We start from the raw sequence: 26,597 nt of genomic DNA on the forward strand, positions 1-26,597 counted from the left end.
CTTTTCCCAATAGCTGATTTCATGGCAAAAAAAAATGATGCACTGTTCATCCAGAGCCTGGCCATGTGCAGTTAGCTACTGCAGGAAACACTGGCCTGGCTCAGGCTGCTGCCAAAAGACCAGCGGTGATCCCCACCTTGCTGCTCATCCCAGGGGTGCTGCCACTTGTGCCCCCATACCTGGCCAGGCTCTTCAGGCCCAGGCACACCAAAGGAGACTTTTCTTTTCTCTCTCTTGCCCATCTCCCCATCAGCACATTCCCCGTTCCTTCTGCTGCAGACTTGTTCTCCCATCTCGGCCCGTTCATGCTGCAGGAAGGAGAGTAGAGCCCTGCTCCAGTGATTCGGTCACTTTGATCCATTTGAAGACGCTCCAGCGTACAGCCTGGTCTCCGTCCCTTCTCCCATGCAGCCCTGCTACTTTTTTCCTTTTTATACACAAAGAACTTTTATTTGTGATTTTTTTCTTTTTGGGTCACACCCGGCGATGCACAGGGGTTATTCCTGGCTCTGCACTAAGGAATTAGCTCTGGTGGTGCTCAGGAGACCATATGGGATGCTGGGAATTGAACCCAGGTCGGCCGCGTGCAAGGCTAATGCCCTACCCGCTGTGCTATTGTTCCAGCCCCTTATTTGTGATTTTTTAAAAACATTTATTATTGAATCACCATGAGATAGATCTTTACCAAGCTATTTATAATGTGGTTTCGGTCATACAGTGTTCTCACCCCCATGCCTCCACCAGTGTACATGTCCCAGCACCAGTGTTCCCAGTTCCCCTCCCATCACCTCTCCCCCACCAATCCTGCCTCTATTGCAGGCATTTTTCATTCTTCTTCTCTCTCTTTCTCACCTTTTGGCAGTCTTCCTTTTGGGGCTGTGGCTATCATTTCATCAAATATTTTCCATTAACAGCCAGATCTCCACTTTACCAAATACACTGTAGAAAAAAAAAGACTCCAACATTTAGCAGCCTCTGTGTGGAGAAATCACCTGAATGAACGTGCAAGAAGTCCTGATAAAGTTTCTTAGGCCATTTAGCATTCGGCGAATAACTGCACACCCTAAAATTTCATATGACCGGTATCTTCTCTGAAGGGGTCATAATTTAAAAGTTGTATGGCTTCTTGTTGTTGCTGTTGTTTGGGGTTACTTTCAGCAGTGCTCAAGAGCCACTCCTGGCACAGTGCTCAGTAACTTCTGACAGTACTTGGGGAACCATGTGATGCTGGGAATTGAACCCAGAACCTTCTGCAGGCAAGGCAAGTCACCGTAGCCACTGAACCGTGTCCGTAGCTCATATGGCTTTTCTTGTTGTTGGTTTGAGTTTTTAAAATTTATTGTTTGGGGGCTGTACCCAACTTGGGAGCTACTCCTAGCACTCCTGGTGGTTCCCAGGGAACCATGTACTACCAGAGATGAAACCTGGGCCTACTGCATATACTACGTGCTCAACTATTGGAGGCATCTCTGCGCCAGGACCCATGTGGCTTTTTATGTAACAGACTTACCTGTCACTTAGCTTCCGTGAATGCTACTGCCAACCCTTGCTTTGCTTATATAAAAATGACCCATGTTGTCATTTAAAAATGAGAAGATGAGGACCAGAGAGATCGTATAGGATTTAAGGTCCGCGTGTTACATGCTGCTGATGCTGGCTTGATCCCCACGACCACATGCTCCTCTAATTCTTGCTGGAGACCCCCAAACACTGCTGGCGTGTCCTGTGTAATCCCCAGCACTGCAGGGCCATGGCCACACTGTGTCACATTGAACTGCTCTTCTGGTTGGCTGAGAATTCCCTGGCAGGGTGCAAGGCCTTCTGAGTACCCCTTAGGAGCCCTCCGCCCTCCGCAGAATATAAAGGATAAGTAAATTATGAACATGGGTCCCCGGGAATGTGACTCCAGCCCAGGAAGAGGAAGAGGAAAAGGGCCTGCCATAGAGGCAGACTGGCAGAAGCGGGGTGGGGTGTTGGCGGGAGGGAAACTGAGGGCATTGGTGGAGGGAATTGTACACTGGTAAAGGGACGGGTGTTGGAACATTCATCATCATCATCATCATCATCATCATCATCATCATCCCGTTTATCGTCCAATTTCTTGAGCGGTCTCAGTAACATCTCCATTCGTCCTAGCCCTGAGATATTAGAAGCCTCTCTTTACTTGTCCTTTCCAATGGTGCTGCATTGGAGGCTCTTTCAGGGTCAGGGGAATGAGACCCTGTTAGAACATTATATGACTGAAACCCAAACATGAACAACTGGAATTGTGTATCCCATGATGATAAAATTTACAAAAATATAAGTTAGCACTGACCGCCAGAAACCCAAACCGAAGCAAACCCTCCAAGTAAGGCAAGGCCCACCCTGCTTGGATAGTGATTCCCAAAGTGGCCGAGGCCTTGTGGGTCTTGCTCAGAGAGATTTCTGGCACCCAGGTCCATGCCCTGCCAACTAGTCCAGGCGAACAGGCACCTTCTGTTTCTTTTGACTACCCCACACAGAAGCTTGGGCATTTCTGAGGGGGTCCCTGCAATGCCAGGGTGCCGTGGGTAGGGGGGCAGAGGACAGTGTCATTTGGGTCACAGGGAAAAGCAGCAGGGACTCTCTTGGTGGCAGGGAACATCCAGACGATACATGGATAATGCCACTCGGATTAATTTAGAGGGAGAATTCCGACTTGGCTGGCGCCCAGGTTGAAAGGGGAAGATTGGAATGCTCTATTTGTGCCAGTGCCGCTAACGTGCAAAGCTTTGAAAAATAATTAGAAAGCTGCACCAAAGCCGGGGTTCATCTCATCCCCCTCACATAATAAAAACCTTAATCTCGTGCTTATGTTTCTTCCTGTCAGCCCATAATTTTAACTATTTAAGCATAAATTGCCAGAAAGGAGGATGAAATTGTGGGTTTCTGAAAGCCAGATGTTATAAATAGAAGAGATTAAAAACCCGATAAAATGGAAATGCTCAAAATGGTTTATCTTACACGGAAAGTTTATTTCATCGCTTATTTCCCCCCATTATTTATGAAAGTATGCTTTTGTTAAATTTGAACCTGTTATAAACTCGGCTTTTTTTGAAAAAAAAATTTGGCAGCTTTTTCTTTGTTTGTTTTAGAATGAAGGTGTCATTTTGTTGTCAAAAACTTACTAAGGGTAATTTGCACCAAGTTGGCCGCCTTCAAGTCTTATGATTTATGATTTGGAGCTGGTAACTTTTCTATGACTTGCAGAATTGGCCTTCTCCCTTTATTTGATTCTGCCTGCCACTTCTGTCCTTTGTGCTTTAATGTGGATTATCTCTCAGTTGCTTTTTTTTTCCATCTCACAATGCCTCCTTCGGGATACCTTTATGCTTTGTGTTATGACCACATCCCTCATTTATGTGGCCAGCTTCATTTTCTGCAAGTTCCTTTGTTGACCATCTAGAGGCACCCCGATGGGCTTTCTTCTCTGATACTATTGACATTTGCCTTATTTGTGTGTTGTTGTCTCTGATAGAACGTTCTTCCATTTTCTCTCCCAGTTCCCTCTATTTTTTTCACATTTTATCCTTTCTTTTAATGTATCAAATGCTAATCTAATGTGAACAATGAATCACACAAGTGAAGAGTCAGGATCAGAAGTATCAGACAGTGGGGGCCGGTGCAATATAGTACCACAGGGAGAGCGTTTGCCTTGCACACGGCCGATCCAGGTTCGATCCCGGGCATCTCCAAGCACCAATTGGAGAATTCCTGAGTGCAGAGCCGGGAGTCACCCGTGAGCATCACCAGGTGCTCCCAGAAATAAAAAAAATAAAAGAAATATCAGGCAGCAAAGAAGCAAACAAATAGAGTTTCGAAAGGAGGAATGGCTTGGAAGTTTATGGAACACCAGTGTGATTGGTGAGTTAAGAGTAAATTAGAGAATGGGGCAAGGTGGGGTAAAGGCAGTAGCCAGACATCAGATTCTGATAGTCCATCTACATTAAGTCAGGGGCTTTGCATTTTCATGGAGGGTGCCACTTCTGCAGAAATGTCAGTGCAACTGTAAATGGTACAGAATACTAACAAAAGCCAAAAGCAATTTTGGAAACTTGAAGAGTCTGGAAGTAGCCATAAGATGTGGAAAGTGGGGCTGGAGCACAGTGAGTGGGGTCTTTGCCTTGCATGCGGCTGACCCGAGTTTGATTCCCAGCATCCCATATGGTCCCCCGAGCAACACCAGGAGTAATTCCTGAGTGCACAGCCAAGAGTAACCCCTGTGCATCACCGGGTGTAACCCAAAAATGAAAAAAATATATACGTGGAAAGAAGTATTGGTGAATGCCTTTGATCAGTATTAACTTCTTCTGTCCTCTGACTAGGGAACTTGACACATCTTACACATGTGTGCTCTCTAATGCATGTGCTCAATGTGATAGAGTGAATTTATTTCGTTCCTCTTTGCTTACAGGTTTGCTTTTCAAGTTTCATTCTATCTCAGTAAATTTAAGTTCTCATTCAATATTTTGGTGTGTATCTAGACTTCCTGGTCAGTAGGATGTTCTTATTTCTTCTTGGAAAAGGAAAGTTTTCTTATTTTAAGTTCTTTCGGCCCCAAGAAGTAGGTATTAAATGAAAGTTTCTTAGTTGAGTAAAAAAAAAGAGCTTCATCTGCCCCCAGACTCTTCATTATTGGAGTAGATCCACCTTGGACATATGATGGTATTTCAGTTCCTTTCCAAGTATTCAGTTCTGGGCCAGAAGGATAATATAGTTGGTGTGGCTCTTGCCTCGTCCATGGCTGATTCCCCAGCATTTCATATTTTCTCTCCTGCAAATGCCAGGAGTAACTCCTGAGTGTAGAGCCGGGCTGAGCACAGCCAGGTACAGCCCCAAAGCAGAAAAAGTGAATAAAAAGAGGTATTCAGTTGGTGATATTGCTTCTATCAACTGGAATTTGACAAGAAATCTTAGGCGAAGTGAATTTTCTCTGGCCGGGAAACTAGCTCTGCCGTACAGTTAAGTGGAAATTCATCACGCCAAAGCAAATAAACATGCATGTGTGTGTCCTTGTTCCTAGGTGGATTATGTATTTACGGATAAAACTGGAACACTCACGGAAAACTGCATGGAGTTCATTGAGTGCTGCATAGACGGGCACAAGTACCGAGGGGTAGCTCAGGAAGCTGATGGACTCTCTCAAACTGATGGGCCCTTGACCTATTTCGACAGAGCAGAGAAGGTGACATTTTTCTCTCTACCACCCATGAACCTTAAGAAATCAGTGTAGGCATGTGTGTGGTAACTCCGCAGCGCTGTAATATTTCATGAGTAGCACGTGCCAGGCTCAAATAACCAAGTGTTTGTTCTTCCGGTCACATTTTCTTGGTGTGGCGAAGACCTCTGGAACTGGCAAGCAAGGAGAATGGACATGGAGAGGGAATTGACGGCAGTGGTATTTGGGGAAAACATTCTCTTGCCGGTCTGTGCACTTAATAACGCTTTGTGCTCTTCGGTCATTGCCAGTGGGAGCCTGTAGAGAGCATGGTGTCTATTCAGATTCTTAAAGTCCCAGGAGTGTCTTGGCATTAAATGAGCCTGAGTCTCCCCGCACCTGAGCTCTTAGGAGCTTGCAGGTGAGAGGGCCAATGAACTCTTTGATGCAGTGAGGAAGGCGCTACTTCAGTGTTTGTTAGGATGAGTTAACAGAGCCACTAGGGGCTGGCAACCGAGAACCCAGTGTGCTCCTCGGGCCTTGGAGAGTTGCTCGCTCCTTGGTCTATTAGGAATTGATAAATTTCTGCTACTCGCCTGGCTGGCAGTTATGGCGTTCTGTCACATTAATAGTCGTTATGTGGTCACTGATAAGTTACCAAGGGCTAAAACTGAAAGTAATCGTCTTTCCCGTCTTCCCCTTTCTCGCTGTCCAACAGAATCGAGAAGAACTCTTTCTGCGTGCCTTGTGTTTATGTCACACTGTGGAAATTAAGACTAATGATGCTGTCGATGGAGCTGGGGAGCCCCCGGAATTAACCTACGTCTCCTCTTCACCAGATGAAATAGCTCTGGTGAAAGGAGCAAAGAAGTAAGAAGCACCTTCACTAGCTCCCTGAGGAAGTTCTTCTAGAGAGGGCCTGTCACGCCTTGTCCTTCAAATTAACAGTGCAGTATTCTGCGCTTCGACTGTTGCTTACGTTTAGGGGAGATCACACATTGTGTCCTTAACACACACACACACTGGGATACAGGACACTTGGAAGGTTTGGGGTCGCTCTCACTTGATTGTGTGGGTGGTATCACGGGTATTTTGATGTGTCCAAATGGACTGCACGCCTTTGTTGTGCATTCTGTGAAGTGCTTTGTGTATCAGTTACACCTCAGGAGAGCTATTCGGGAAGACCCACACCCTGACATTACTCAGACGTTAGCATTTTTAAAGAGCAAGAAAGAAAACTAAGCACTCCCCCATGTCTCTCTTGAGAGAAGGAAATCACGGGAGGAAAGGCGTGACTTTGTTTATAGTCGATTTACTTCAATAGCCTAATAGCCTATCCGGCTATCTCCTCATTTAATAAAAAGACCACTTCAATAGCCTATCCGGCAATCTCCTCATTTAATAAAAAGACCGAACCACTTTATCTGAAAACGTGTGGAAATTTGCCAACCCTCACCAATTAAGACAGCAGAGAAAAGAGCATGCATTGATGGGGCTTGCATTGCCGTCGTTGGCGACCAGCCTCAAGTCCGAATGTGTCTATAGCGTATTTTGCAGAGCAGCTAACCGGCTGAGTTTTGTGCAACATGCTATTTCCAAAGTGCTCCCAGCAATTTTGACACCATTCGGTAACTGGCCGTCACCTATTTCCCAGGAGGCCCAAGGTGACTAAGTGCTCGGTGGTCACCCAGAATGTTCGCTCTGGAATTGAAACGACCAATTACCCATCCTGGGTTGCACCATGCCACTTGCTCTATTTTCATCTCGGCCAGTGAAGGGAAATATAGTTTCAGATTGAGAGTGGATGGAAGAGAACAACATAAACAAGTAACCGCCGTGCCGGGGACCTCCATCATTTTGTCACGCTACATAAAGTCCTTGTTTTCCCATTGCTTTTTATAGGTACGGGTTCACGTTTGTGGGGATTCGGAATGGCCGCATGAGGGTAGAGAACCAAAGAAAAGAAATTGAAGAGTAAGTCTCACAGTGTCTGTGGTGTTTGCCGCTCCTTCCCCCCAGGACCCACCATACGTGGATTTAGGAAGGGTGGCAGAAGGACATTGGATGCTTCTCCGAGCACAGGACTTTGGGGGCTGGGAGACACGGTGCGGTGGTTCGAGTGTGTGCTTATTAGCCTTTGCTTGACGCAGGCTCTATTGTGGTCGCACAGGCTTCCGAGAGCATCAGTGCCTGGTGTGGCCTCGGAACCACTGAGCTTCCCTCAGCATCACAGAGTGGCACTTCAGGGCCAGAGCAGCGCCATGCCCTTGGCCCTTGCACCCATTTGACAGATAATCACCCGTGGGCACCCAGACCTCCTGAGCGCCACGTGGGCAATACAGAACAAGTAAATGAGCTCAGGATCTCTTCTCTGCTCATCAGGGTCTGGGTTTCATGGAAACGGTGGAAGGGGCGGTGGAGAGGGCACTTTCTCCTGGAAAGCCAGCAAGGAGCAGTCGGGGCAGGGCCCATTCGAAGTTGGTTCATGCATCGGTCCACTAGCTCAGGGAGAGTCTGCTGGACCCCCTGAAGTGCAGATGCCTGCTCAGGCCTCCGGCACACAGTCAGGAAAGCCGTGGAAGGGGGAGGGGAACCCTCTGATCCTGCCAGGCTCCTTCCCCTTCTAGAGATTCAGGAGGGGCTGGCCAAACACCCTGATGCAGCAGTGTCTCCACAGACACTGACGACCTGTGGGAAAAGCCCACCTTGGCACTCTGGAATGTTTAATCGGGCTCTGTAATGAATTCAGAATGCTTCACCTGAACTTGCAGTGCGGCGGTGGGCCTTCAGTTCCGGCGCCTAGCGTCTCCCAAGAGTTCTCTCCGAACCCTGTAACCCAGATCGAGTCCGGGTGCTCGGAAGCCTAAAGAAGTCTCCTGCTCTTTGCCCTGACTGCCGGGTGCTCAGTCTAGATTCTTGCATGTGCGCAACATTGCCCCCTGCCGGCCAGCAGCAGACTAGCTGCTACCTGAGTGCTTTCAAGTACCCACACCAAATCACCCCCTCGCCCCTCAGGAGAGACCCAGCATCCCCCCACCCCAGAAATCTACCTGCCATAATTTGTATCTCAGATACATGTACCCAGCTTATGCATTTCCAAGAAGATAGTGTTCCCCATTTGTTCCTCATAATTAATTGACTTCTAGTTTAACTCAGTTGCTTGCTTTCATCTTTAGAGCCCGGCCAGCCACCCACCATCTGGCCATTCAGTTCCTTCAGTGGATTCCTATTATTCTCAGTATCCAAACCTGCACGTCTGCAGTGCCATAGCTTTTTAATTCCTGCCCCCTTCTACCTTCCTTGCAATAGCTTCATGGCAGACCTTCGGGAGCTACTTTAAGTCCTCCCATGATCTCTCATGCTACTGTGCCCAGTGCATGCCCCTTTTCTCCATTGTATTGATCCCATGGCCACCAGCTCGGCACCGCCTCTTCCAGGAAGCCTTCCAGAATTCTCCCCTCTCTGCCTTGACTTTTCCCCACTGGGTTCCTTTAGGACAGTGTGTGTTGTTCCAGAAGCTTGGCCTCCACTTATTCTCCTCTGCCTGAATGATAGTGGGAGCCTTTGGGGAGGACGGACTCAGGCCAGTTCACGTCTGACCAGCATCTAGCATGGTGGTTAATACCGAGTGAACACTTGGGGGATTAAAAGAGCAAGGTGGGGTGGGCTCACCTTCCTTGGCAGTGCTTGGAGAGACAGCCCTCTGCACTTTCTTTCCTTGGCATTTGAAGGTATCCGGGAGAGGGTATACATGCTCCTCATTCGACACTGGGATTCTCTCTACCCTCTTTGTCAGTGGGAGATACCGCCCCCTAGTGGGTGCTGGAGCCTCAGAGGGGTGCTACCCTCAGGTGCGGTTGGGTGGGGATGCAATCTGTTTTACTTAAAGGAAGCAGATTTCTGGGGGCTGGGATGCTGAGTGATTTTTTTTGGAAGGGGGGCAGTAGGCCAGACAGATTTGGGAGCCTCTGCTCTCTAGCACGTGCGACATTTGAGCCCAGAACTCGAGATCTGACCTGCCCCGAGCAGTCTGTTCATTCGAACGGGCCAGTATCTGCCGTCTCTGGTGTCAGATTTCCGCCACTGAGGTTTGTCAGCAGTCTCTTTCCATTTTTCTTCCTGTGCAGGTACGAGCTGCTTCACACCTTGAACTTCGATTCTGTCCGCCGCCGCATGAGCGTCATTGTGAAGAGCCAAGCAGGTACGTCCTGACATCTTGCCCCTCCTCGCGGCCCGTTTGCTGAGGTGTATTGGCGCGGGTGTCTCAGGCACGAAAGGCTTCTCGTGTGCTGTGTGATTCTCGGGAGTCAGGGTCGGTTTGAGTTGCTGGTGCTGGGAGTCGAACCCAGGGTCCCTCCCATGCAAGTCAAGTGCCTGCCCATTCAGCTACATCCCATCCTTCCCCCCCCCCCCCCCCCCGTGCCAGGCAATAGCATTCTTTTCTGTGTCTCCCCTCCCCCACCATTCATTTCCGCCCACGTCTTCAATATGCCACACCCCAGCCGGCCTGGAGGATACCGGCAATGACTTGGCCACTGAGCTCCCCTCCTCAGCAGATGTCCAGACAGAGACTGCCAGGGCGACCCTGCCTGGCTCAGTTAACACGTGGCACCACGCCGCAGCCAGCAAGGGGGCCCTGCCCAGCCCAGCCTCCCCCCTTTCCACTCCCTGGAAGCAGGGCTCTGGGAGGGACTGCGGGTGGGGAAACTGGGAAAGGGCTGGGCAGTTTGGCACTAGCTTTCTGGGCAGTTGGTGTCCCTGGACACAGAGCTGCGCCCCCTGCTGGTGGCTCAGTACCGTTAAGCCAGAGCTTTCTGGGCTGGAGCGATAGCACAGTGGGTAGGGTGTTTGCTTTGCACCTGGCCGGCCCGGGTTCGATTCCCAGCATCTCATAGGGTCCCCCGAGCACCGCCAGGAGTAATTCCTGAGTGCATGAGCCAGAAGTAATCCCTGTGCATCGCTGGGTATGACCCAAAAAGCAAAAAAAAAAAAAAAAAAAAAAAAGCCGGGGCTCTCCTGTGATGTGGGATTGGCCAAGGCTGTGGGCGCCTGCAGGGAGTCCATGCAGGAGTCCTCCGGCCTCATGTGTGGGCTTGTGTGTCTCTCAGTCTGTTTGCCTGTTCAAGTCTGTCTGTCTGCCCGTTCAAGTTTATTTGCAAAATAGCCATGACCGTCCACATGTGTGTATGTGCGTGTGTGCCACCCACGTCAGAATATGTATAAAAATTCCCCGAGTTCTTGTGTGGGTATGAAGTGCCTCTGCAAGAGCCCCTGGATCGACTTCCCAGCAGTGCCCCTCTTGGGACCCGCTCTGTCCAGGAAGGGGCAGATGGAGCCTTGAGGGAATGGGGCCCGCTTCGTCCTTACTTTGTGGTGTGACTGCGGAGCATCAGATTTCATTATGAGAAAGTGGGATTGGGCTTGTGACTAAACCTGCCGTGGATGTGTGAGAGCAAATGAAAGGGCGGGAAAACCCACCCCTTAACCTTGGCAAAGCCAGGTGCTCCTCCCCGAGCACCTCTGTGGCAGTTGGGGAGGAGGGGGCGCTTTGCGCCTTCTCGAGGGAGCAGCCCCTCTTTTCTGTGCCTTTTGGAACTCAGCACTTTGCCTCATCAGGAGGAGGTGATGCTCTTCCTGTTCAACTGCTGCGGCTTCCCTGGGTGCGGTGACTAATAGAAATGACAGGAGTTACTGATTGCGCTGGTTTCCTGCGAGGCTCTTCTCAGGTTTCCAGTAAAATCTGTCCCGCCCCTGTTTCCTGAGCTCCCTTGCCGAGTTTATTCAGAATGATTCACTCTCATTCGAACTGGAGCTTGGTCCTTGACATCTGCAGGCATGCTTTGAGCCATGCTTGTTGGAATTGGCAGAGACAGTTCCGACGCAGTGCTGTAACACAGTCCCCATCCTACGTGATGCTCTGGGGGAGCTGTAATTTGGGGGGTGGGGAATAAGGGCCACCCTTGATGGTGCTCAGGCCTTACTCCTGATTCTGTGCTCAGGGGTTACTCCTGGGATTGCTCAAGGGACCATGTGTGGTGCGGAAGATCAAACCCGTGTCAGCCACGTGCCAGGCATTTAAATGCCTTAATACCCACGTACTGTCTCTTTGGTCCCAGGAAGTATTACACAGCCTGAAACACTCGGGGTTTTCTCCTGGCTCTGCTCAGGGAACACTCGTGTGTGACTGGGAGGCCTTAATATGTGCTTTTTTTGGTTTTGATTTTTGGTTATTTTGGTCCAGATCCAGTGGTGCTCAGGGTTCAGGGCTCAGGTGCTCAGCTCTGTGCTCTGGTGGACTCGGGGACCATATGTGCTAGTGGGGATCAAACCCAGGTCGACCCACGTTCAAGGCAAGCACCCTCCCCGCTCTACTATGGCTCCAGCCCCTGGGGGACCTTATATGGTCCATGAATTGAACCCGAGTGGTGGGAGCAGGCACAACACACCACGGGGATGCGGGGATTCGGGGATGCCAGGATGCGGGTTTTTGGCTCCCAGGAAGTAGATTTTAATTGGCAACCATGGTGCAAAGGCTGGGGTGTTCTGCCCGTATCAGTATTAAAAAGGTAGTGATTCATTCCTTGCCCAGGCATGGTGTCTCCCCATTTCCCTCCCTAAAACAAGGCAGTAAATGTCCCAACAGCACAGAGGACAACATACCTTCACGCCACATGGGTGAACGTTGAAAGGTGTGTTCAAGACCGCTGAAGAAATGGCAGGTTGTTAACAACACTAATAGTGCTCTTAAAATTTTAAGTCAGGGCCAGAGCAATAGAACAGCAGGTAGACATTTGCCTTGCATGCGACCAACCTGGATTTGATCACCAGCATCCCATATGGTCCCCCAAGCACCGCCAGGAGTAATTCCTGAGTGCAGAGCCAGGAGTAACCTCTAAGCATCACTGGATGTGACTCCCCCAAAAATTTAATTCAGAAGTCTCTTCTTCTTTTTCCCTCTTAGGAGATATACTTCTGTTTTGTAAAGGAGCAGACTCAGCAGTTTTTCCTCGGGTGCAAAATCATGAAATCGAGTTAACTAAAGCCCACGTGGAGCGCAATGCAGTGGTGAGAGACACCGGGGTGAAGCTTTGGAGAGGGTTGCCGTGGGAATCGCCGTGGCTATGAGTTGGACCTTGCTTTTAAGCTCGATTTTTGTAGTGAGGTTTGGTAATAGTACATTCCATATTTTATTATGAGTTGTTTTCCAGGACCAAGTTTCTGTTTATAATTTGCAACTTTGAAGGGTTTTCTTTTTTAAAATTTTTTTTCTGAGGACTGGAAGTGGGTAAGATGGGGCAGATAATAATTCCAGCAGTGAAAGTAGATAAAGGACCCAATGTGATAACCTCTCGGAATCTATAATGTAAACCATAATGCCCAAAAGTAGAGAGAGAGAGAGTATGGGGGAAATTGCCATATAGGCAGGGGGAGAGTTGGAAAGAGTCGTATACTGGGGACATTGGTGGTAGAGAATGTGCACTTGGTGGAGGGATGGGTGTTTGATCATTGTAGGACTGAAACTCAAACATGAAAGTTTTATAGCTGTATCTCACGGTGATTCAATAAAAATAAATAAAAATAATCCCAGCAGTGCCCAGAGGTCACCCCCAGCATTGCCTGGGGAACTATTGGTCCCAGGTATCAAAACCTGGTCTTTCCCCATGGAAAGCATGCACCTCAGGCCTTCAGAGGTATCTCCTAACCATCTGTTCTGCATTTTCGTTTTACCATCAGAACTAATATTCTATTATTCTAAACCTAACTGACCTAACTGACTTGAGTTTGTGTTTTTTATTTGGGGTGGGAGCGGCTATGCTCAGGGCTTCTTCCTGGAATTACTTCTGGTGATGTGCAGGTGACCATATGGGATGCTGGAGCTCGAACCCGGGTCAGCTGCATGCAATGCAAGCTCTCTGCCTGCTGTACTGCATCTCTGGCCCCAATTCTAAACCTAACTGAATGTTCCCTTTGGTTATAATCTGTTATTCTCTTTTTTCTAAAAGTAAAAATATGTTGGTACCCCTCCTGTACATAATGAGACAATGTGATTTTTCCCCCATTTGTTCCTTGTATAACTAGAGGTCCCATCCTTTGCTTCTAGGATGGATATCGGACACTTTGTGTAGCCTACAAAGAACTTGCTCCAGATGAATATGAAGCAATTAACAGACAGCTCATCGAGGCCAAAATGGCCTTGCAAGACCGAGAAGAAAAAATGGAGAAGGTTTTTGATGATATTGAGACGAACATGAATTTAATTGGAGCTACGGCCGTGGAAGACAAGTAATTAGAAAATGATACTCCTGTTATTTCAGCGGCCAGTCATTTACTGTGGGCATGGTCCCGATTTGTAATTTGTTCTCAAGGTTTAAAGTCTTCGTGTTCGCTTTGTCTCCGTGGCAGGTTTTGAACTGTTTGTGGTGATCGTTTTAAAATTAAATCCCTATGACCTCGAACAGTGAACCTGTCAGCTGAGTAGCTTGTCATCAATCTATTTATGCAGATTTTGGTGACAGAGCCTTGCTCTGTGGGGGGCTTTGCTTGCTAGTAGCTTGAGTTTGAGAAGGCTTGCGGAGAACACACACCATTTGGGCAGACAGGGTGAGTAGAAAGGAAATTCAGGGTGGTGCAAATACCAGCAAGAGCTGATCTATTAGCTTTCACAGACCAGAGTATATTGTTGCATACTTTAAAGTCATTGGCTTTCATGTAATTCGTTTTAGCTCTCCAGGCTGGTCTTTGCCCACTGTGACTGGAGATAGGAACAGGCTGAAAGAAGATTTTTTTGGCTCATACTCAGCGATGCTCAGGACTCAAGCCTGGCTCTGTTGTCAGGGATGACTCCTGGCAGGGCTAGGGGGACCATATGGGATGCTGGGGATTGAACCCAGGTCGGTCGTGTGTAAGGCAAGCACCCTGCCTGATGTACTATAGCTCTGGCCCCTCTTTTGGGAATTTTATAACAACATATAGATGTAAATTCTGAAACTTGACCAGCAAGAAGTTTCAAATGTCTACTCAGCCACATGGGACAGTGCTTTGACATCCCAGTAGTATTCACGTGGCCTGATTTCATTATTACTCTCCGATGAGACGAACTCAGAGAAAGTATCACTCCTCCATCCTTGCTCTGCGCAAGAACGCTTAAACTCTCACTCGCAATTCATCAATGTTTATTTTACCCTTAGCTCTTAGGAGATGGAGATTCAGTAATCTCCGTCAGTGTCCAATTTGAAGGGCCCTGGCCCTTCCACTTTTGGATCAGGGTGTGGCATGCATTACCATGAAGTATGCCAAAGTGACGGTAGATGAGAATGTTTGGTGAATTTCTTAAGCATTGTTGCTGAAAGTGATGGTTCTCATTCTCCCTTCTGCCGTCAGGTGCCAATTACCTTAAGAGATGGCACGAGCCTGTTTAACCCTCACTGTTTGCAGTTCCCTTTAACAAGGAAAAGTATGCCAGAAATAGCATTTGGAGAAGGACTGCAGCCTAGATAAGAAAACCAACTGTGATAGCGTGTCGGCTTTCCACATTGTGTGGAAGCTTATTTCTTAACAAGCCTTCCTGCAGCATCCCTGTCAGGGAGCTTCAAGGCTAACAAGATTTGCTCTTGTTGATTCCAGGCTCCAAGATCAAGCGGCGGAGACCATCGAAGCGCTGCACGCTGCAGGCCTGAAAGTCTGGGTCCTCACCGGGGACAAGATGGAAACGGCTAAATCCACCTGCTATGCCTGCCGCCTGTTCCAGACCAGCACTGACCTCCTGGAGCTGACTGCAAAAACCGTCGAAGAAAGCGAAAGGAAGGAAGATCGCTTACATGAGCTGCTGATCGAGTATCGGAAGAAGTTGCTGCATGAATTTCCTAAAAGTACTAGAAGCCTTAAAAAGTAAGAATGCGCCTGCGTTCCTTGTCTTGAGCCATAAATCCCCGGGCCAAGCCCAGTCCCTCTAGCAGTGGGCTCTGTGTTCGGTGATTCATCGGTCTCTGCTTACTGCTGTTTTATCCTCCATCGTTCAGACCTTCCCCGAGGCATGGGGTACCAGCAATTGCTTGTCACCTCTCCATTAATTTAAGAGCAAATAGAAAAGTTCTCTCCAATTTGAGTTGAAGAAAAACCTTAAACCTAATTTTGTATTTAAGTTTATTTAACTTAAAAAAATGTAAGTGGCCGACCCCCATGCTCAGTCCCCAGAGTGCCAGGAGGGATCCCTAGCATAGGGCTGCGAGTATAAACTCTGAGCACCACTGAAAGTGCGGCCTGAGAGAGAGCGCGAGAGAGATCCTGCACTTCCTAAGATTTAAAAACTGTAGTTTAAGTTAAGTCTGGGTATTTAGCTCTGTCCTGGCCCTGTGTTACAGAAAAATTATTTCTTTTCCTAGTCTCTTAAAATGGAATGTAATAATACTTTTTATTTTTTTTAAATTTTTGGGTCACACCTGGCGATGCACAGGGGTTACTCCTGTCTCCTGCACTCAGGAATTACTCCTGACGGTGCTTGGGAGACCATATGGGATGCTGGGAATTGAACGCGGGTCCGCTGCATGAAAGGCAAATGCCCCTATCCGATGTACTATTGTTCCAGTCCCCTATAATAATAATTTTTTAAAAGCATTGTCAGGGCCCGAGCAATAGTACAGGGGGTAGGGTGTTTACCATGCACATGGCTGACCTGGGATTGATCTCTGGAATCCCATGTGGTCCCTGAGTAACAACAGGAGTGATGCCTGAGTGCTGAGCCAGAAATAAACCCTGAGCATTGCTGGGTGTGACTCCAAACCAAAAAATTTAAAAGTGAAAGATCATTATCTATAAGTTTCCCCCTATTTTGAGGTCCTGGAACTATTTTCAGTGTGTGGTTCTTCATTCCTCAGAAACTCAAACCCTTGTTAAGTGGCCACTTAAGCTCCTGCTTTCTAACACTCCCTCCTTCCCCAGAACTTCTGGAACCTGAGGTTCTAAGGGAAAGCCACAGGCCAGTCTCATTCCATGCCTAAACCAATGACTGGAATGAATTTTCCTCAACCAAATCAAGTTCCTCTTTAGTTTTAGAATACCATCCAGTGGCCTGCAGTAAACCCAGAGACTCCTAAATAATGCCATTTTCCATTTCCCTTTTTCTTCTCCTGATTGGTTGTGGGGCCACGCCCAGTGGTACCTGAGCATTATGTACCACATAAGGCCATTATGCCCACAAGGGAGAGCCTGGCAAGCTACCTGTGGTGTATTCGATATGCCAAAAACAGTAACAACAAGTCTCACAATGGAGATGTTACTGGTGCCCGCTTGAGCAAATCGATGAACAACAGGATGGAAGTGAAGAAGAAGTGCTACGGCCATTATAAAGGCCATTGTGTGCCTGATGCATGCAGGCCATCTGCTCTAGTACTTGTGGCCCACTCATGTTTCCTTTCTGTTGGCTTAGGTGGTGGGGAGGTTGGGGCCACGCTTAGCTAGTGGTTCTCGAGGGGTGCCCGGAGCTCTGGGCTCGCCATCACTCCATGTGATCTTTGGGCAGGTGTGCAGTGCTGGGGGTCAAGCTGAGTTGGGCCACACGCACCTTGCCCCTGCACTATCTCTGCAGCACCCCCTCCTTCTAATTCCTTCAGCGTTTATGACCTAGGAACATTGTGGAGTACTTTCTGTCATTACTCTCACTCATTATGGAGAACTCCCCAGTAAGACTTGGTTCATTGTTTCCATGTCGGGAACTGAGATTTAGAGAGAGGAAATGGCTCGTGTCAGATGGTTAATAATGGATGGGCTGAATCCAGTTCCATAGTTCCTGCTCTTAACAACTAGGTTTTATCTGAATTCCCATCTCTTAGAGTTTTAATAAACTTTTTAGAAAAATGAATGGCCCACATTGGTGGGGCTCTGGCCCGGCCTCAAACAGCTGTTATTCTTCTGCTACTTGGACTCCAGTGAAAGTAAAAACAGGGTCTTATGAATGGCCCCAGCCTCTCCTTCACCAAATGGTACATCTAAAAGCTGTCCAGAGTGCATATATTTCATTTGTCCATTTGTTTGAGTCTGCTTGGCTACCACAGCAGAATACATAGACTGGTGACCGAAGCAACGGCAATGGATTGCTCCCACTTCTGGGGCGTCAGGATTCTGGGATTAGAGTGCCAACATAGTCAAGTTCAGGGGACGGCCCCCTTCACGGCCTGGGCCCAGCTCCCAAACCCTACCCACGTTCCCAGCGGTGCTCCATACCAGAGGGCCACTCTTCCTTCCTCCTCCTCAGGCCCCTCTGCTGGACCTTGCACGCTGAGTCCTGCAGCCCTGCTCGAAAATTCTCTGAAGAATCAGGCATTGACTGAAGTGGCTTTGCTCCCCTGGCCTAGCCTCCCTGACCTATCACTGCCCACATACTCGTCTTCCCCCTTTCTGCTGTACTTCAAGTTGATTGGCAGGGTCACCTCACCAGGAAGCCACTAGTCTTGCCCTGGGTGTGTTTGTTGTCCCAATCATTGTTGCATGAGAGAGAGAGAGAAAAAGAGAGAGAGATAGAGATAGAGATAGAGAGATAGTGTGTGTGTGTGTGTGCGCGCACACGCATTTGTGTGCGCACACACATGCGTCTCTATTGTCTCTGTCGCCCTAATGAGATTTTCTGTATTCCTAGATGATTGATTCTTTCCATTCTTCTGTATGACCCGAGGCTTGAGTGTTCACAGAGATTGCTGGTTACTTATTTATTTATTTATTTATTTATTTATTTGTTTATTTATTTATTTATTTATCTATTTATTTTTGGTGTCACACATGGCAATGCTCAGGGGTTCCTCCTGGCTCTGCATTCAGGAGTTACTCCTGGCGGTGCTCGGGGGACCGGATGGGATGCCAGGGATCGGACCCGGGTCAGCCACATGCAAGGCAAACACCCTCCCCGCTGTCTGATCACTCAAGCCCTGAGATTGCTGGTTATTGGGCCACTGTTCTCTGCAGCCAAGTCTGGGAGGAAGGCGGCAAAGAAGGTGTCTGCGTCTGCTCTCCTGTGTGTGGCTCCATCTCTTCAGTGGTGCAGCTGCTCAGGCCCAGCAGTGCTGGGGCGGAAAGGTCACCAGGGCCATACCCAGCTGGTGCTAAGGACGGGTCGACCTGCAGGGCTGAGGATCAAACTAGGGCCACCCCGTGCAAGCCATGTGTTCTAAGCCTTTGGGAGCCTTGGAGGCCCCTAGTCATAATTAGCCAGTAAGGCATCCATCCTCAGCAGCTAGGAAGCAGGACCACAGGGTTCATGCTTGCCTTGCAGGCGGCTGAGCCCAGGTCCTGTCCCTGGTACTTGGTATGGTTCCTGGGCTTAGTTCTGAACACAGAGCCAGGAGTAGCCCATGAACGCTGCCAGTGTGCACCCCCCCCCCAAAAAAAAAACCTCTTTCAGCAGAAAAAAATTTAGGAAGCAAAACATGAGTAAATTGAAGATACTGTAGTGTCAGCCATGTTCGCCGAAGAAGTAAGGGGATAAGCAAGCGTGAGGAATCAGGGGCTCGCAACAGGCAGTTAGGCTGGAGAACAGCAGCTCTGTTTCCTGCAGAAGCTTATTAGAAATGCAGACACTCACGGCCGACCCCAAGCCTCCTCATTCATATACCGGTTGAACAAGATCCCCAGGAATCTTAACAAGATTCTTTCAAATATGAAACTTTGAGAAGCAGAAAATGACAACTGAATTATAATATGGGGCCCTGCTGGGTTTAATGCTTCCACTATAGCGGTTCAAGAAATGGTACCCAAGATTCCCAGAGCAAAAAATTGAATAATCCCCCCCGCCCACTCATTGCCAAAAAATGCACTGCTAATTAGTAAAATTTTCTCACTTATCAGTGTTTCCCTGTATGTGGTTCTGAAATAAGTTGATGCCTGTTACTTTGGTCTTTCCAGCACCTACTGTCTCATGGTCCTGGCTCTGCGTGAGTGCCAGCTGCAGAGTTTGGAATAACGTAACCTACCTAAGGGACCAGTGCTGTTAGTAGCACTTGCCTGGCATGCTGCTGACCCCCCAGTTTCTATCCCCAGCAACCCAAGAGATCCCCCAAGCATAACCAGGTTGGACCCCTAAACCCAGAGTCAGGAGTAAGCCTGAGCACGGGTAGGTGTGGCCCCAAAACAAAAATTAAAAAGCAAAATCATACCCACCTACAACCAAGGCCTGCCCCAACTATGCTTATTTGTGTGTGGTTAGCCCTTGGACAGGGCACTTTTCTAGAAATTGCCCACATGATGGGGCTGGAGTGATAGCACAGTGGGTAGGGCGTTTGCCTTGCACGCAGCTGACCCGGGTTCAATTCCCAGCATCCCATATGGTCCCCTGAGCACTGCCAGGGGTGATTCCTGAATGCAGAGTCAGGAGTAACTCCTGAGCATTGCCGGGTGTGACCCAAAAAAGCAAAAAAAAAAGAAAAAAGAAAAAAGAAATTGCCCACATGCGCCTCTGCCCCATCTTGTTGCATTGCTTATCCAGAGACCAGCTAGTCATTCCATTCTTTGTAGACCCTTAGAAGTTCTCGCAATCTGTATGGGCAGCTGAGAAGCAGGGGGGAGACTCTGTGGGTCGTTACTAGGGAAAGTGGCTTCGTTAGAATGTGTAGGCTTAGGGGCCGGAGAGAAAGCACAGCAGGTAGGGAGTTTGCCTTGCATGCAGCCAACATGGGTCCGATCCCCAGCACCCCATTTGGTCCCTCTGGAACCACCAAGAGTGTTCCTGAGTACATAGCCGGGATAGGAAGCCCTGAGCACCGCCGGGTTGGCCCACAAACCCAAAGCGGAAAATAGAATTTGCAGGTATAGGAATCAGACTAATGATGGCTTTTGTCTCGGCCCCTCTTGTTTCTGGTCAGAGAACAAGCATCTATGTATTGGATGCCTAAATGCCAACACCACAGACTCTAACGCAGCATGGCTTTCCTTTCGCAGAGCGTGGACAGAGCACCAGGAATACGGACTCATCATCGATGGCTCCACACTCTCCCTCATATTAAATTCTAGTCAAGACTCTGGCTCTAACAACTACAAAACGATCTTCCTACAAATCTGTATGAAGTGCACGGCCGTGCTGTGCTGTCGGATGGCGCCCTTACAGAAAGCCCAGGTACCTGGATGCTGCTTCGCGCGTCTCGGGGCTGTTCTGAAGGCGTGTGTGCAAATGTTCGCTTCCGGGGGGTCCACGGCTCGTCTTCAGGGAGCCTCGCTGCAGCTGCGTTGTGGTCCAACACCAGAGTCTTGGACCCCCAACACCAGACCCCCAATGTCCCACACCGAATCTGATTGAAATCCATCCCCGCGGGGTTGTGTCTAGAAGGTGGCCATCAGCTCCTCGCCTTCCGACGTCTCTGATGGGTGTCTGATGCCCCGTTGCCCATCTCCCAGCTCTCCTGTCTTCTGTCTGCTGTCACCTGTGTTCTGTTGGCTGGTGCAATGGGGAGTGGTGACCTCTGCCAAGCCGTTGTGCCATCTTCCATCCTGCTCATTTCTCTCCTGCAGTTGACAGGATGAATCGGATTCTCGTTCTCCTTGATCCCTTTCTTTCTCGCCGTAGCCAAATTGCCCAATTGGCGCCATACTCAGGGTTGCTCCCAGTGGTGCTCAGGGGACCATGTAGTGCCAGGGATCGAACCTGGGGCTCCTGCCTGGAAGAACCTGTGCTCAGCCTTTGGGCTGTCTCCCAGGCCCAGCTGTACTCTCCTGAACAACTTTCCTCTTTTGTTTCTGTCAGCTTCCATCAGCCTCCAGTCCTTGATCACCCAGGACCTGTTTTTTGTTTTGTTTTATTTTGTTTTAATTGGAGCGATTTAATTGGACTGGAGCAATAGCACAGCGGCTAGGGCGTTTGCCTTGCACATGACCGAACCGGGTTCGATTTCTCCGCCCCTCTTGGAGAGCCCAGCAAGCTACTGAGAGTATCCTGCCCACACGGCAGAGCCTGGCAAGCTACCCGTGGCATATTCAATATGCCAAAAACAGTTACAACAAGTCTCACAATGGAGACGTTACTGGTGCCCGTTCGAGCAAATCAATGAACAATGGGATGATAGTGCTATAGTGCTTTGTTTTAATTGAATCACCATGAAATACATAATTACAAAGCTATTCATGTTGGGTTTCAGTCATACAGTGTTCCAACACCTATCTCTCCAGTGTACATTTCCCACACCAATGTCCCCAGTTTCCCTCCCACCACCCACCACCCAGCCTGTATCTATGGCAGGCACTTTCCGCTCTCGCTCTCTCTCCCTCTCTCTCTCTCTCCCTCTCCCTCTCCCTCTCCCTCTCCCTCTCCCTTTCCCACCCTCCCTCCCTCCCTCCTCCTCGCACCATGTCCCCTGCTTTCGGGCATTATGGTTTGCAGTACAGATCCTGAGAGGTTATCATGCTTGCTCTCTCACCCACTTTCAGCACGCAGTTCTTATCCAGAGCGATCATTTCCAATTCTCTTAGTCATAGTGAGAGCCTGTTTGTTTTGATTCAGTCTGTATCTGTTCCCTGAGTGTCAGGTGTTTTCCAGGCTGAGTCTTCCCAGCCTTTCTGGATGAGCACGTCGATTTCTCCAACGCCCATTGACATACCTCAGGTCCTGGCTTCGCCCGGATGCTCAGTCTGATTTCTAACTGCCTACTCAGTGGTTCCCCATGGACTTTGCCCCGTCAGATTACATTTTAGTGTCCAAGACAGATCTTACCATTTTCTCCTTCCAGGTAGTTTGTTGTGTCCCCTTGTCACTGTGTCTGGTATGGCTGCCTTTTGGCAGTTGTGTCCTGCGTCTCCAAATGACTGTTGATCCTCTGGCCTTGCTCAATACTGATATGATTGGCCTGTCCTGTTGTTCCAGCTCCCGTTTGGATGGCATTTTCTTGTTTTCATATTTGTATTTCATTTGTTTTATTTTGGGTTTTGCTATCTTTGCCAGTGAGATCAAACCACTGGCAATTGATGGCGCCTTTTGTTTTTGTTTATGGTTTGCAATGCAGATACTGAGAGGCCATCATGTTCGGTCTTTTATCTACTTTCAGCACACATTTCCCATCCCGAGCGATCCCTCCAACCATCATTGACTTAGTGATACCTTCTCTGTCCCAGCTGGGTGATGTCTTTTAAAGCTTTTTCCCTTCAGCCTAGTCAAGGATCTTCCCAGAGTGCTTGATTTAAGTGCCACACCAGTGTCTGCCCTGTTATCCTTTAGTCTTTTTCCCACACTACCTGCCATCCCTTCCCCCCTCCATCCTCCCCCTCCCTGTCTTTTCCCTCCCCTCTCCTTTCCCTCCATTCGCTTCTATCTCCTTATCCCTTCCCCTATCCCCCATGACCCCTCTTCTCCTCTCTCCTTCCCCTCCCTTGCTCTACCCTTCCCAACCCCCCTCCCTGTTTCCTCCCCTCCCCACTTCTCTCCTCACCTCCCTCCTGAGTCACACTCAGCAATGCTCAGGGGTTACTACATTCAAGAGTTAACTCCTGGTGGGGCTTGGGGGACCATATGGGATGCTAGGGATCAAGGACCAATCCTGCACTATCACTCTGGTCCCTCCTCTGTTTTGGGCCCATACCTGACTGTGCCTGAGGCTTATTACTCCTAGTTCTGTGGTCAGGAAGCACGTCTGACAGTGCTCAGGACACCCTGTGCAGTGTCAGGATTGAACCCGGGTGAACTGCATACAAGGCAAGCATCTTACCTGCTTGACTCTCTCCAGCTCAGCAAACACCTCACCTTCCAGAGGCATCACATCTCCCGTCACACATACTAGCTCACACAATTTCCTTCTCGTTTAGCACGAAGGGTAGATGACTCCGCTTCAACCTGGGGCTTAACCCTGTTTGTCCCAAATGCAGCTTGATGGTTATGGTGCCCAGCCCCACGCCCAGTGCCTGCGTCCCCCCCACCCACCCACAGCCATGTGTCCCTGCCACATACCTTCCAACGTTTTTTCTCACAGAATTTCCTCATCTGGAATGAGGAGTAGGGCTTCTCTTTCCATGCACAGCCCTTTTTGGGATAAGAGGAAAGTTTCACATCACCCCCGGTCTCTGGAGTAGGTATACAAATCAAACATTTCCTGATCCTAAATTGGAAATTTACTTTAAAATGATTTTTCCTGGTCCTCACATCAGTTAGCCCCTGGTTTAACAAACTCCACTTTAGAACTTGCCGTCTTTCCTGAAATGCTCTTCCAACCTCCTCTGTCCTTGCCTCTCTTTCTTAATTTAGATCAAATGACTTCCTTTTGTAGACTCTTTCCATCACTTTGCCATATAGTGTTCTCTAAACTAAGATGATCATGGTTGCTACTTGGGCAGTGGTGCCTTTGGTTAGCTACTCATCTGGCTACCTAATATTCTGGTATTTATGCCTGATCTCTCCCAGTCCATCATCAAATGCTGCAGAAGGCATCCAGCCAAGCCTGAGATCTTTGTGCGGAATGAGCTCACATTGTATTGCACATAGTTGCAGTTAATCAGTAAATTGATTTCTTTTGCATAATGCTGTTCTAGCGACAGAAGAGTTCTTAATCCAGGCGACCCGAGGTTCTGCAGGAGCTTCCATGTTTACCTGTTTGCATCTTCTATGAGTGTGTAGTCTATTACCATATACCCTTTCATCATTCCACAAGGTGTGCTTTAATTTTTTTCAGCCTGCATTTTTTATGCCGAAGCTGCCACTTTGCTTATTTTATGGCCAGCTCTTGATCTTCCTTGGCTGCAATTTTGCTTCCTCGAGGGGGCAAATAAGTCCTGCACAGTGGAGCAGACAGCGCTCCTTCTCGGGCATAACCCATCGAACACTAATTCACGGCCAGCTCCTTCATTTTCTCCTAGACTCTTCACTCAGATGGTTTCTGAATATATTAGAAACTTTTCAAAAAGGCCTTAGAGGGCACGGAGTATTTCCTGGTAACATCATTTTTTTGTGTGTGTTAAATGGAACTAGAAGTGAGATTTTTGTGGGATTTTTTTTTTAGTGATCTATTTAATGCAACTAAAATCTGATGGAACCTGGCTTAAAGGAAGACTGCAGGATGGCTGAATCTCATAAAAAAAGTATTTTTAATCATCAGTTAGGTTGAAAACGGGTTTGATTTGTGTCCAGTGAGAGGGCCAGTGTGAGGACAGAATTGGCGTAGGCTATTATTTCGCTATCAAGTTATATAAGCTTTTCAAAATCTTCCCACAGGTGGGAGGGCAGTATTTCATCCAGCTGTCCCTGGGGGTGATTTTGTTCATGGATTAGGGTTTTATTCATCTTCTATTCCAGGAACATAACAAGGAGATGGGCTGTGTCAGCAGCCCACCTGGATGCAGCACTCGCATAGTGCTGGGCTTTGTACCAGACTGCGGGCATCCTTTTGAGAAGCTGATTGTAAGATTCGATCATAGTCTTTATAGGTGAAAGGCGTTTGCCTTGCATGCAGCCAACCTCCATTAGGTCCTTGACACCATGAGTGGTCCCCTGAGCACAGAGCCAAGAGTAAGCCCTGTGCACTGCCAGGTTTTGCTCAAGCCCACCTCCCACAATCAAAATTCCAGTGAAATCTTTATTAAACATAGCTCCGTGTATGAGAAGACCAAGCCAATTGGGATTGGGCAGTTAGCTGTTTCATCAAGTCTAGTTTTCTGTTAGGCAGGTGCAAGTATTGATTATCTGTTAAGTCCCTGAAACCAGACTAGGGGTTCCCAGGGGATGTGGGACTGTCCACAGGAAGAGAAGAGCTAGGCGCAGGCTAACCAAAGCGTCCTTTTCTTTCTTCCTACTTTGATTTCAGTGGTCTCGGCATGTCACCCACTCCCCCAACCAGCTTTCCAGTCTTTAGTGTCACTCATTTCAAACCTAATCCGAAGGAACACGTGTTTGCCACTACTCTGGTCTAATATTGAATGACTATGTCCGCAGATTTGAAACTGTTGTACCCGTGTGCGCATGTGTACACTCTGCCTTGACCTTCTCTCTGTTTCTTCACTTGTATCTACTTTTTAGATTGTCCGAATGGTGAAAAACCTGAAAGGCAGCCCCATAACCTTGTCCATAGGGGACGGCGCTAATGATGTCAGTATGATCTTGGAATCCCACGTGGGAATAGGTAAGAAAACTCCTTGAGACGGCAACAGTAAGCTCTGGGCCTTGCATTGCCAGTGAGGGACTAGTGTGCCAGGAGGACTGTTCGCTGGTTGCTCGTCTTCACTCTGAAACTGGAAACATTCAAGTGTTTTACTATTACTTAAAAGAAGGGCTTCCTCTGATCCTGGCACATGTCCTGCCCAAAGTCTCACCCCAGGTGAAAAGGGAGCAATGCAGAGACGAGCATACGTTTCCCCAATCTCCAGATAATGCCAACCACCCACTCATTAACTCTTGCTTTGACCATAGTCCTGGAATGGTACTGATTTTCCCCCCGCTGCGTGTCATGCTACTCTCTTTCTCCCGACCTTATTGATGGGTAGTTGGGCTTTAAGTCTTGAATTTAGACATTGACACTTGGCAACAGCTTTTCTGCAGCCTGCATCATTTTCCTCCTGGCCAGCTACTGTTTGGCAGCAGACTTCAGAGGGAAGAAGAGAAATTGTTTCTCCAGATAATTTTTGCATTGGTCTAACTAAGTAAAGTGATTTATGGTGTTATAAATAGGTCATTGCTAAAATTGAAGAGGAAAATATGTATGTATGTGCATGAGTGTCATCCAGAGGTCTCCTACATGTGAATCATGCACTTTACCAGTGAGCTGGATTCCCAGCCCTTCATTTTTCATTTCTTTTTTCTTTTTATGGTAAATTATCAGTGGCACTGTTGATTTTTTTCTTTTTTTTGCTGGAAAAAAGCCAAAAGGGTAACCTATGCAACTGAATTATAAGCAAATAGAAATATGGAAAAACTCAGGCTTTCTTATTCTGTAAAAAAATCACTGTATCAAAATGTTCTTGATTTTTAGGCATTAAAGGCAAAGAAGGTCGCCAAGCAGCAAGAAACAGTGATTACTCTGTTCCAAAGTTTAAGCATTTAAAGAAATTGTTGCTGGCTCATGGACATCTCTATTATGTGAGAATAGCACACCTTGTACAATATTTCTTCTATAAGGTATGTTGAGGGAAATCATCCCCCTAACAGAAACCCTAAGCTTGGGACAGCGCCGCTTTCGGTCTTTTAGAATATGATCTGGGCAAGCAAAAAGGTACCAAGGAAAACATAGAATAGCTAACAGGATCAACAAAATGTACCCCAAAAGAATAGAAGAAAAGAGCTTGGAGTCTTTTCAATGCAGAGGACAATTAATAGGATACTGTCGCGACTTTACGCTTTAAAGATGCCTGCTGGTTGGCTGTGGGGACTATCCCGCCTCTGCTCTCCATGGACCCACTGAATTCTTTGAGCTCACTGAGGGCTGCTCAGGTGACCCTAAAGTTTGAACAGTCCTGTGTGTTTGTTTTTCTC

The 26,597-nt window shown here is 48.1% G+C and overlaps 1 protein-coding gene across 4 annotated transcripts in view; it reads left to right on the forward strand.

The window, feature by feature from the left end:
• The window catches only part of ATP11C (ATPase phospholipid transporting 11C), a 219,872-nt gene that overhangs the window by 147,114 nt on the left and 46,161 nt on the right, over positions 1 to 26,597 (forward strand). For all 4 annotated transcript variants that reach the window (XM_055121800.1, XM_055121798.1, XM_055121797.1 and 1 more), the window contains exons 13-22: positions 5,045 to 5,206; positions 5,898 to 6,049; positions 7,082 to 7,153; positions 9,307 to 9,380; positions 12,141 to 12,244; positions 13,281 to 13,462; positions 14,804 to 15,067; positions 20,102 to 20,276; positions 25,149 to 25,251; positions 26,098 to 26,243. In XM_055121800.1, coding sequence (XP_054977775.1) covers positions 5,045 to 5,206; positions 5,898 to 6,049; positions 7,082 to 7,153; positions 9,307 to 9,380; positions 12,141 to 12,244; positions 13,281 to 13,462; positions 14,804 to 15,067; positions 20,102 to 20,276; positions 25,149 to 25,251; positions 26,098 to 26,243 — 1,434 coding nt within the window. The remainder of the gene's footprint in view (positions 1 to 5,044; positions 5,207 to 5,897; positions 6,050 to 7,081; positions 7,154 to 9,306; positions 9,381 to 12,140; positions 12,245 to 13,280; positions 13,463 to 14,803; positions 15,068 to 20,101; positions 20,277 to 25,148; positions 25,252 to 26,097; positions 26,244 to 26,597) is intronic.

Source organism: Sorex araneus, chromosome X, assembly GCF_027595985.1.
Source record: "Sorex araneus isolate mSorAra2 chromosome X, mSorAra2.pri, whole genome shotgun sequence".
Classification (NCBI taxonomy): domain Eukaryota; kingdom Metazoa; phylum Chordata; class Mammalia; order Eulipotyphla; family Soricidae; genus Sorex; species Sorex araneus.